The following is a 12,954-nucleotide window of genomic DNA, read 5'->3' on the forward strand; positions in this document are numbered from 1 at the left end:
AGATGAAAAGCACCAGTGTTTGGTTGTTTTAACCTCACAAGTCAAATGACGATTAGACCACATAATATGAGTAATCATTGCAGAAATCACGGTAATTCCAGAGGGTTCACTAACTTTTTGCTTGCTTGTGTGTACTGCTGAAATAGCCAGCGGGAGCACTAAAATCAAATGAAATGAATTCTAGAGAATTAATTAAGCACTATAAAATTGAACTCTGGTGCTCCTTGATTATGTACGGTTCAAGCCGAGAGGAGGCCCGCTGGGCGCCGCATGTGATCCCTCTACGCACATTAGTTAACATGCCAAAGATAGACCCATGATAATGGGTGGGGGTGGGTGAAGAAAACAAGGCAACAAGAGAAGATGCTGTGGTGAGTAAAGGCCATTCAGAGAGTCAGAAGGTCTACTTATCTCACGCCATGTCTTAATCTTCAACAAGAATGAAAATCTTGAAAAACCACTGACATGATAGTTACTACACTACATTAAACAAGCAGATGAGTTCAATATTTTTTTCAGTGTTATGTCACACATCATCTGCTCACTGAGAAACAACTGCCTTTAATTATCAAGGTGCGAAACGCTCGCGCTGCGCTCGGGTGTCTGATACTATCTTCCCAGTGACCGAAAAAGCGAGGAATAAATTAATCTCAAGTCTCTAATGAACTTAATTTGATGTTGCGTTTGAATCGCCGAGTGTTGATTTGAAGTTATTCAAGATCAGAGGCATATTATTATTAATCAATTCTGCTGCTGGTGTACACAGAAAGTGAAGTTTTGAAAGCTTTGTAATACAGGCAAAGCATCTATCTGTGATATAATGATGCTGATACACATTTAATACACATTCCTTTCACACTTCAGTTGGCTCACAGGAGGTTCCTTCACTGAAATAACCCTAATGAAGCATTTTTTAAAATTTAATTTCATACAAATATCCATAAATGACTCTGTTTCTTAAGCAGTAGACGATGAACTTCAACTTCTGTCTGTCTGGGTTTGACTTTTTCATCTAGATCTCATTAGACCTTTATTATAGTGAACAAATGATTCGCTACAACGACAAAAACGAATCTGTCTAGATGGGGAGTTGTGCTGGGTTAAGGGCAGGATCGTTGTGTTTAGCAATGACTGCTTTTTGTGTTTCGGCAATCTTCATCATTATTTTTCCAATATAATCACCAGGTGATCAATGTTGTACCATCTGTGCCATTAGCATTCAAAAATAAACAGTGAAGTTGCATAGATTCAGGTACAGCAGCTACTGAGACAGTGACACAAAAGGAGTTTATATAACTCCCAGCACGAAAAGAAAGTAATATAGGCCTATTCATCGGGGGACCTTTTTTCACAATGTATCATATAGTTTCCTGTGTTAGTGAAGACAGTGTTGCAGATGCAGGCTGTACAGGACCGGCTGTGGCTCAGGAGGCAGCGCAGATCATCTACTAATTAGAAGGTTGGTGGTCTGCAAGCCAAAGTATCCTTAGGCAAGATAGTGATAGTGCTCCTGAGAGTGAATGTGTGTGTAAATGTACTTAGACTAAGAAAAAAGTGCTTGTATAAATCTGTGTGTGAATGGGTTAAAAATACATGTCGTAAAAAAGCCCATTAGGTGCTTAAGTAGAACAGAAAAGCACTACATAAGAACCAGTCTACTTACAAGTAAACTGGGACATCACATCTTTTTTTTAAATCATCTTTTCAGGTCAAACAGGAAGAAATATGAATAACATACATTCACCAAATTAACTGTTTTAGCTTATGTCTAAAAACCACCTTAAAAACACATGTGACAAATATGGAGCAGTCTGTAATTGACAAAAATCTAACGGTGAAACAAGGAGCTGATGAGATGGGATCAACTAGCATTTCTAACAAATGGATCAATGTAGGCTTTCCTTACACACACATTAATTTCAAAGAGGCGCAAGCGTGAACTGTCAATACAGTTCACGCTCATGCACACTGGTGCCTCAATGAGAGAGAGACAAATTAAATAAAATCTAAATTTTAAAATCATATTAATTTAATGCGCCAGTGGGAAAAATCTGTTAAATAATGCAGTGACTGGCAAGCTACTGGTGCGCATTCTGACCACAGTCAACGCACAACCCAGCTGCATGCAACATGTAGATGCTGGTGAAAGGTGAAAGTTAACATGAATCAACAACTGAATTATTAAAAAGAGTGTAGCTGGTGCAGCAGCAGACCACAATCTCTCAATCGCACCCCATTATGTCAGCGTGGAGGTTCACAGATGACACAGCAGATACCCGTCTTCCAAAGCTGTTTCTTCAAATACAGAAGTTTTTATACCTGCGGTGCAAAACGTGCCCCCACAGGCTAGACTTCCAGCAGGTTTTGTGACTAAAGAAAATATTCTAAAATAAGACCAAAATAAGACACTGAGAATGGAAGTTAAATCACATTTAGAACAGAAACACAGTCAAACTTTCCAACCCTGGTTTAAAAGGACCCTCTGAGTTTTTGCTACCAGAATATGATGCCTATAAGCACAAACATAATGGAAAATTTAGATAATCTAAACTACTAGAAACAGGAACAGAGAGAGGAAGGTAGATGAAACGAAACAGAGAGACAAACAGAAACAGAGAGATGTTTACCATTGTGTGTGTGTGTGTGTGTGTGTGTGTGTGTGTGTGTGTGTGTGTGGGTGCAGGTGTTTAAGCTACTTGTGGGTGGATGCTCTGATGTTCAATAATGCATCAGGTGCTTCTACAACGCATTCATTAGTGTGTGTGTGCCTGTTAGTCTTTTTGTCTGTGTTTGTGTGTGTGTTCACCTGTGGGCGGATGACTCTCTCGATGCTCTTCAGGGCTGTGTCAGGGGAGGGGGGCGAGCAGTCCGGTGTGGGTCCTGTTGAGCAGTTGCCATGGTTACCATGCTCCCCCTCACTCACCGTTACATGGGACAAGTGACCTTAGAGGGAGAGAGAAAGAGTGAGAGACAAGTAAAAAGAAGAGGGGAAGACTTGCCCTTTGTACCCCCTTCATCATCCACAGGAGGGCGGAGTCTAAAGCCAGATTACCATTTCTACGATACTTGCAAGCAGATGTGTTTGGATTTAAACTCTGCATGTAAACAGAGTCACAGTTAAAGTCAAGGAACAAAATAACACAGAATAAATGTAGTATTATGGGACAGACATTTAACAACATCCAGTCAAAATACTGCAATATACACCGATCAGGCATAGCATTATGTGCACCTGCCTAATATTGTTGGGTCACCTTTAACTGACAAAACCATCTTTACCCATTGAGGCATGGACTCCACTAGACCACTGAAGGTGTGCTGTGGTATCTGGCACAAAGAAGTTAGCAACAAATCCTTTAAGTCCTGTAAGTTGTGTGTGGATTGGAATTATTTGTCCAGCTCATTGCACAGATGCTTGATCGGAGTATGACACCGACTTGCCTTCTTGCCATAGTGGATCATGGGTCCAGGTATTCCCCAGGTAAGCAATGCACCCGGCCTTCCACGTGATGTAAAAGAAAACGTGGATCATCAGACCAGGCTACTTTTTCCCATCCAACTCTGATGCTCATGTGCCCATTGTTGGCGACAGTGATCTACACGGGCACCCTGATTACTCTATGCCTATGCAGCCACATACCAACAAACAGCAATGCACTGCTTTTTCTATCGGCTTTCTATCAGAAACAGCATAAAATTTTTAGGCAATTTGACCTAAAATAGCTCATCTGTTGGATCTGACCACACACGCCAATCCTAACGCTGCAATGCATCAGTGAACCTTGGCTGCCCTGGACCCTGTCGCTGGTCTTTAGAAAAAACAGGTGAGAGCTTAGCCAGTCTTTTCAGACTATATCAGTTGCCAGCATGAAGCAGTATAGACAGCAAAATAGTTTATGTAGGAAACAAAACATAGGTGGTGTAATAGCGTGTTAGCATTTTCTAGTTCCCGCTAAACACATGAGAATTCAGCAAAATGGCTAATGTGTCATATTATGTATAGTACTTCCGCCTAACAGTGACCTGGTAGTTACAGTTGTTTTATCACTGAAGAGAACCAAAGAGAGGTGAGTGCCATTTTGTAATTTTACAAGCTTCAGCAACATCCACAGCAGGAAAACGTGACTGCTGTCCAGAGCAGTTTGATGTCTATCTCAGTTTTCTATACACACACTCAGTGTGTGCAGTTGATTACAGAGTATCTGAGCTAATTTCCCCAGTGCATGATCCTTTAGCAGAGAAGAGGGGAGGAAAAAGGAAAAGAAAAAGACCAGAAAGGAAGGAAGAAGAGAAAAGTGCTGAAGTCGACTGAATTAACTTTCAGCAGGAGAAAGCATTTGTCTTAATCAACTGGAAGAGACACAATACCCAGACTAACACAGCTTTCTCGCAATATTGTCATCAGACACACACACACACTCTCGCTAGATGTTTTCTGTCAGTTACCACCTGCCTACACAGACTCGATCAGATGCCAGAATATCATCCAATTAAGGTGTGAGACCCAGTCGGGACTATTACCTCACAAGTGTGCATACATGTACACACTGACACAACAGCACTAAGAACAGAATTATATATTTCATCTGATTTCCAGGGATTGTTTCTTAACTAAAGCGACAACATTAAAACCACGTGCCTACTACGTGTATGTACGACCCCCCCACGCCCCCTTGTGCCACCAATAGAGCTCTAGCATGTTCTAAAATGGGCCAGCAGCTCTGTGGTGGTGTCCTGTGGCATCTGGCATTGGACCTCTGGTAGTGTTTCAGGCTTGTTCCTGTGCATCCTGGATTGGATGAATTAATTAGTTCTGCGGATTGATTATTTTTGCTCCTATGTAGGGAGAGTGCTGCCATCTGCTTGGGCTGCAACAATGTTAAGGTGGGTAACTTTGATATGAATGCCCAGACGCATGGTGTCCCAGCAGAACACTGCATTCTTACAAGATAATCGCATAACTTTTAATTATGTGGCAGGTCCACTTAGCTCATTTCAAATGGAAACTGAAATAAAAGCAGTGCTCCCTGTTGTTGTTTCAACTTGGATGTCGTTGATGGTGTGATTTTTCACAACTCCCACAAATCATCTTCACCTATTCAAAAAGAACAAATGTATAAAAAAGGGAGAAATGTGGGGCTGCTGCTGATGTTTTGCATAATGACACATACAGCGTCCTGTAATTTAATGAGCGACAAACGCCTTTACTTTACATTTACCAGGATGTCAGCCTGCAGAGGAGGAATTCTAATCTTCATGTGGAAAAAAGAAAGCAAGAAGAGGTACCAAATTATTTGTGAACAAACTGAAAAGGATAAAAATAAAGTTGTATTCAGATTTTCTTTTTACTGTAATTGAAAGTAAACTCTACATTTTTTTTGTTACTTATTATGACAGAATTTTTTAATAATTAAAAAGAACATGGTAACTTTTGAGAAAGCAATAAGAAAAAAAGGATAGCAGCAGATGCATTAGATCCCTGAAGACATTCCTGGTGGAACAATATTCAGTCTAAAAGGTTGAAATCAGCCCAAAATTAAAGTGAGCCAAATAGAGAAGAAATAAAATACAGCAGATACGGTGTCTGGTGTATTAAATGAAGCTTCTGCCCTGGATTATAAGTTTGAGATGAAGCCATTTACAGTCATTCAGTGTAGCTGGTCTTAGCTGACAAACACTGTTGCCATCTGTTTTTAACATTTAACAACCACACAGAAAGAATATATCATTTCTTATATATTCTGAGAAACTCTTGGGATCCTTTTTCAGTACACTTTAGGTCATTATCCATTTGGCTAAATCTGACATTTCATCCAGCTACCGGTACTTCTATCAGCAGTCAGATCATCAGTAAATACTAGTAAGCCAGTTCCACTGACAGTAATACGAGCTCACGCTTTCACATAAGATCTACCACACTGCATTATATCCACGCTGTGGGTTGCGCCACTTCTAAAGCTTTGGCATCTCTCTGATTGAAAATGATGGCCTCTCACTCTTATCAACATCTCTCTGGGCCTTGTATCCAGTAAAAAGCTACCAAAAGCAAATATAATTGGACCCAACTTCGGATCTTCAATCAGTTCAGTCTGTCGTACAATTATAGAGCAGGTCTCACCTTGCCACACAACTGCTTATCAGTCATTCGTCCAATTTATTTTAAGCTCCTAAAAATGAAGCACTGTTTCTTGTTTGGTTTAAAATCTACTGTGATGGTGTACAGAGGTAAATTTCCCTCTTGTGGAAATAATTGCTTATTCTTTATTGACATCTAATAACTTAAGATTTTTCAAAAATCTACCAAACAGCATTTTAACAAGAATCCAGAAAAACAGCAAGTAGGACCAATTTTCACAGTAACACAAAAGAATGAGGCTCATTAGAGAAGAAATCATAAACACTGAGAAAATGCTAGCAGGAACAATAATCGAGCAACAGAGAGAAACACGATTTGCAAAGATGTAAACCTCATAAGAGACCATTTCCAGACGCAGCTAAAACTCCCTGAAGTCCTTAAATACTAAATAAATAAATAAAAGAACTGTATTTCTTTTCATGGAAGATTTTCTGTATACTCCAGCAACCTGAAGTTACCAGTTTTATTGTGAAGCAGCTTTAAAACCAAAAATGTCTGATCCTGGTTTAGAAATTGCTACCATCTTCCATCCTATTTTGATTTTGATTTTTCAACAGTCTGGCTGCAGACGTGAAGCCACACAATCACGCAGGCACATCTGTCCTGCAGGGGGAAAGTGACACAGCTTCACAGCATGCTCTCACATCTATCAAACATGTTTGCAAACACACACGAGCATGCGCATGCACACATACACACACGCATGCACCATAAAAGAACTGCCTGGAGCTGAATCAATGTTTAAATGTAGGCGTAAATAGATAAAATAAAGAGTGAAAAAAATGGGAGAGAGAGAAAAAAGGAAGGAGGGTTATATATAGATAGGGATTGAGGTTTTGTCCTATTGAATAAGCCTGTCAACACTGTTTTTGATGATGGATGTAAGATGTGTGTGTGAATGTGTCTGTTTCTGACTCTGCTTCCTTTACATGTGCCTTGGGCTCACTCCTGGGAAACACTCTTAGCTGTCCTTGCCAAAGAGAATACATGTTTGTATGTTAGTGTGCATACAAAAGTGCACATGCGTATGGGTGTCGAAATGTAATCTCTGATGGATGTTGTACCTGTTCACATCCTTGATACTGGGAAGCGCCGAAATGTTTCATTGTACAGTTTCTGTGTCTTATAATAGAGCCTGGATATATTCAAATATAACTCTGTGTAGATCCAAGACCAGCTGCCCTGCTCTTTACAGCACCCTGTAGAGGACCCGTGTGTCTAAGTGAATGCTCGGTGTGCGCAAGCGTTCAATCAGCTGTCCACTTCCTGGTCATCTAACAAGACAAAAACTGTCAATTTTAGACACGTTCTTTGGGCTGTCAGTTCTGCCTCTCTGCCACTCTGGGGGTATTTCATATGTATAGTGTATGTGTGTGCATGCAACCTTGCAAGTCAGTGTCAACTTACAGCTGAGCTTCTGTGTTTTTTTTAACACTACAGTTGGAATCGAAAAAAGAGGAAGTTTGAAAGTTTTATTTACCCATGCACTACAGCAAAGACGCTTTAGCCAATCCCTGTGGTTTGGGGTTTCAGCTTAGGATAACTTTAAATCCACACAGGGAATTGAGAGTAATAATCTTTAAGATCCTCATTAAATCGAGGCCAATTCAGTACTATTTTTGGTCTGTATCTTTAGTCATTCAGTGTATTTATATTTTGTGAATAGCCCTTTTGTACAGAAGTTGCCATTGTTCCCACCTTGGGTGGAAATTGTGTTCATGCTGAATTTCTGAGTTCTACTATAAACAGACATCAGCTGATCTTCTGTTGCATTTCAGACAAAGTACAGTTGCTCCTCAGGTTATTTATTTATTTATTTACATACTGACTATACTGATACAAAAATTAATAAAAGAGATAAGAACTTTATTAATCCCAAAGGAAATTCTTGTGCCTTTTATATGCTCGGTGCAATAAAAATAGAAACAGGAGCAGAAGCAATAAGGTGTACAGAGTCAGATAGCAAAAACAGCAAAAACAAAGAGCACTCAGCATGCAAACCTCTATCAAGGCAGCTCACTCTCTGGGCAATATTTAGCTTTATGGGAACAGTATTATATTTTCTATATATTCATTTTGTCTTCTTTTTAAATGTACTTTAAGAAGTTTGTCGTGCAGTATAAATCATATATTGGTAGCACATCAGATATTTGATTAAACAAACATTATTTGGGGATCAACTTAAAAAAATAGTTGAAATGTAAAAGTGAGATCAGACGCCAAATGTGACCTCATGTTTGGATGCAAACTATAATGTCTGTAAGTTATTATATTCCAAACATTTCCTAAATGTTTCCAATACAAACCAAGGTAATACATTTAAAAACAACATTATAAAGTACAGCTACTATAAAACAAGAAAAATTAAAGGAATAAATATGCATAGAAATAAAATACATGTCAACTATCAATATGTACAGTATCTTACCTATGAGAAATTTGGCTTAAATTTTTAATTAGATTAATGCTATTAACAAATGCAGTATAAAATAAATTGCATGTGATGGTGTAGTAATAATAATCCTTCCATCTGGTAATGAACAGATGGGATGGAGTAAGAGTATAATATGATAAAATGTTGATGTGCATGTGTAGATTTTTAAAATATCAAGTTACACCATCTAATGCTATAGCTCGGTAGTAGAAAGGATCTCCTCTACCGCTCATTCCTACACCTTGGGCCAATGACACTTATGCTATGAGTGCTACGGTGACCAATCAGGGAGGCATGCACGGCATAGGGCAGATTGTCCATCATGCTGAGTAGTTTCTCCAACAGGAAGTTGAAAAGGTTTGATTCACTACTGGAATCACCATTTGAGGGTGTGAAATGAGTCTTCTGTGAGCCCCATATAAACATAATGTCTGCATAAATATTGAAGAAAATCCCAAATCGAAACTTTTTAGTAATATTTTTGACTAGAATACCTACAACATTTAGAAAATAATGTTTTAAAGATTATATTGTAAGATAAGCCTCCACAATAGGGAAGTCAGAAAGTATTTAAAGATCTTAACTCACTGTTGATCTTGAAAGTATGAAAAGCCACAGAGTCTTCTTTACTCCTACAATAGAGCGCAAACAGAACTACATGACAGAAACAACCTAATCTAAGTAAGTCAACAGAAAACTCAAGGCTTGAATCTAAAGCTAAGACCAGAAACATTAAAAAAAAAAGAAAAGTGTATGACCATATCAACAGCAATTTCCTCTGGGTGTCAAAGAGGAAGACACGTTATTGCCTTTCTTTCAACAAGTCAATGGGCCTCGACCCTTTTAATGGCGAAGCCCTGGGCTAGTACATGGTGCCATTAGCCACTCTAAGCCTCCAGTGCCAACCAAAGTGCGATAAATGGGGTGAGACGCAGCAACATCACAGCTTTATCCACCAGAGAGCAGTGAGGGTGAAAGTTAATATGGGAGGGGGAGTAAGAAACTAAAAGACCGAGTACTTCATTCATTAACCTGTCAGGTAGCAGGGCTGCGGTGTGCATGCCTGTGACTGGCTAATGTGAACTCATTTAAAAATGAAGCATGGCTGTGACAAGACCATCATTAAAAATGCCTCTTTCTGTAACATAAGGGGAAAATCATGAAAATCAACACTGTTATGAAGAAGCAATCTTTATATATTAACCATCCAGATGAGACCGTGAGCAAGTTCAGATTGAGGCTGCGCTCACACTGCGGGATAAAAAGGACCAAAATCTGAGCTTTGTTTAGTTTTTCCTCCTCATATGTGACTCGGAGCAGCCAGGAATCTAATCTTTTCAATCTGCCTCAGGCCACTTTCACATGACCTCAGTGTGAACCCTCAAATCAGAATTCGTGTGACTTTCTGTGTCCTGAAATTTGAAATGAAATATGATGTAACTTAACATTGACATACACCTCCATACAAAGCATCAGCTATACAGTATGGGTAAAAAGTTCTCACTCAACCTGCTTACACATCTGTTGTTAGACAAAAGCTTGTGGATCAAACAGCTTCAGGCAACGAGGTTCATCGCTCAGCATCGCTGAGAGTTGAAAAACTGTCTAAATTCTTTCATCTGTAATAAAATTATCGGTGTGGCTGCTTTACCAGGGGCGATCGTGGCTCAAGAGCTGGGAGTTCGCCTTGTAATTGGAAGGTTGCCGGTTCAAGTCCCGGCTCGGACAGTCTCGGTCATTGTGTCCTTGGGCAAGACACTTCACCTACCGCCTACTGGTGTTGGCCAGAAGGGCCGATGGCGCGATATGGCAGCCTCGCCTCTGTCAGTCTGCCAGGGCAGCTGTGGCTACAACTGTAGCTTGCCTCCACCAGTGTGTGAATGTGTAGATGACTGGGTGTGTAAAGCGCTTTGGGGTCCCTAGGGGGGACTAGTAAAAGCGCTATACAAATACAGGCCATTTACCATTTAATAATTAAGTTTAACATCCAGGCATCCATGAAAACAGGATTTATAAAGTTTAATTGAGTTAGAAGCCAGCAGGAAGTTAGCACGTTAGTTTCCACATAAACATGATATACCATGTTCTGACTGAGAAATTTTAATTCAAAAGCTTTATGGCTTTCCCTATAATACCTGATGGGCCGGTCTCTAGTCAAAATGGCCTGGTCAATTTTTTGTCCAGCCCTCATACCGACCTAGTACTGGTAATTTTTCTTAAGCAGATGAGCATTATTTAATTCCAGAGGTTTTTAAGTTATTTTTTGCACTTGTTGACTTGTAAAAGCCTATATGACATTTTATTTCACAATTAATTAACCGCACAGAGTAGGCATCATTTAAATATGTTAAATATGTTTCTTTAAGCAAGTTCTTTGTGACTGAGCTAAGTGTCCTCTTTTTTGGAAATCAGAATATGGTCAAACTAGGCTAGCTGGTATATAATGATGTGCTACATGATTGCTAGCAGCACAGCCATGTTAGCAAAAACACAGTAAAGCTGGAGGATGAACGCTAACTTTTTTCCACTCGATAAAAGTTGACACGAGGATTCCAGATGATTAGGGACAAATGCAACTGCATGGCAGGATGCTGTAAACGGACCAAACTTCAGTCAGGAGAACAACATAGATAATCCATCCACAATACGAGGTTAGTCATTCATATACTGATGCACGGGCTAGCGGCAATAAAAACTGAGAGAGGCCGACAGTGATCACTGACTGTTTTTAAAGGCTTGTTGAGATTAAATAGAACAAGATACAAAGCATTAAAGAGAAATTTCTTGAAGAAATTCAAGATACCCATCCTGCATGTTTATTGGCTGATTTTGTCATTGGAAAGTTTACAGAGATCCTGTATATAAATATAGGACTGTGAAGTATTATACACATACACAAGCACATACATAGGTACAAACAACAAGTGTGTATTTATCTTAGGAGAAGTCAGTCAATAGCAGAAAAGAAGCACTTTTGCTCTTACTGCTTGGCAACAATCTGTACTTTCTGTCTGCTCCATACGTGACTGGAAGCTGGGAAGCTTCGCTCGCAGGTCCCTCCTCACCACTCTGCTGCCTGTTTTCCTATCTGCAGGATCGCACTTTACCTGCAGTGCTCCTGTGCGTTTCTGCAATCGGGCTGTTACAGCAGCATTCCTGGAGTTCAAATCTACTGATTGTTAAACTGATTACCAGTACTGCAGAACTGTTTAACTGGTTAAATGTCACAGTTACAAATACTGAGTAACTTAATAAATGTGCTTCTTACAGGGAGTGCAGAATTATTAGGCAAATGAGTATTTTGTCCACATCATCCTCTTCATGCATGTTGTCTTACTCCAAGCTGTATAGGCTCGAAAGCCTACTACCAATTAAGCATATTAGGTGATGTGCATCTCTGTAATGAGAAGGGGTGTGGTCTAATGACATCAACACCCTATATCAGGTGTGCATAATTATTAGGCAACGTCCTTTCCTTTGGCAAAATGGGTCAAAAGAAGGACTTGACAGGCTCAGAAAAGTCAAAAATAGTGAGATATCTTGCAGAGGGATGCAGCAGTCTCAAAATTGCAAAGCTTCTGAAGCGTGATCATCGAACAATCAAGCGTTTCATTCAAAATAGTCAACAGGGTCGCAAGAAGCGTGTGGAAAAACCAAGGCGCAAAATAACTGCCCATGAACTGAGAAAAGTCAAGCGTGCAGCTGCCAAGATGCCACTTGCCACCAGTTTGGCCATATTTCAGAGCTGCAACATCACTGGAGTGCCCAAAAGCACAAGGTGTGCAATACTCAGAGACATGGCCAAGGTAAGAAAGGCTGAAAGACGACCACCACTGAACAAGACACACAAGCTGAAACGTCAAGACTGGGCCAAGAAATATCTCAAGACTGGTTTTTCTAAGGTTTTATGGACTGATGAAATGAGAGTGAGTCTTGATGGGCCAGATGGATGGGCCCGTGGCTGGATTGGTAAAGGGCAGAGAGCTCCAGTCCGACTCAGACGCCAGCAAGGTGGAGGTGGAGTACTGGTTTGGGCTGGTATCATCAAAGATGAGCTTGTGGGGCCTTTTCGGGTTGAGGATGGAGTCAAGCTCAACTCCCAGTCCTACTGCCAGTTTCTGGAAGACACCTTCTTCAAGCAGTGGTACAGGAAGAAGTCTGCATCCTTCAAGAAAAACATGATTTTCATGCAGGACAATGCTCCATCACACGCGTCCAAGTACTCCACAGCGTGGCTGGCAAGAAAGGGTATAAAAGAAGAAAAACTAATGACATGGCCACCTTGTTCACCTGATCTGAACCCCATTGAGAACCTGTGGTCCATCATCAAATGTGAGATTTACAAGGAGGGAAAACAGTACACCTCTCTGAACAGTGTCTGGGA

At 40.2% G+C, this 12,954-nt stretch overlaps 1 protein-coding gene across 4 annotated transcripts in view; it reads right to left on the reverse strand.

Moving 5' to 3' along the window:
- The window catches only part of anks1b (ankyrin repeat and sterile alpha motif domain containing 1B), a 274,655-nt gene that overhangs the window by 102,269 nt on the left and 159,432 nt on the right, over positions 1 to 12,954 (reverse strand). For all 4 annotated transcript variants that reach the window (XM_005947551.2, XM_005947550.3, XM_014329283.2 and 1 more), the window contains one exon: positions 2,807 to 2,943. In XM_005947551.2, coding sequence (XP_005947613.1) covers positions 2,807 to 2,943 — 137 coding nt within the window. The remainder of the gene's footprint in view (positions 1 to 2,806; positions 2,944 to 12,954) is intronic.

This window comes from Haplochromis burtoni, unplaced genomic scaffold, assembly GCF_018398535.1.
Source record: "Haplochromis burtoni strain Fernald_Lab_line unplaced genomic scaffold, NCSU_Asbu1 Contig_49, whole genome shotgun sequence".
NCBI lineage: Eukaryota > Metazoa > Chordata > Actinopteri > Cichliformes > Cichlidae > Haplochromis > Haplochromis burtoni.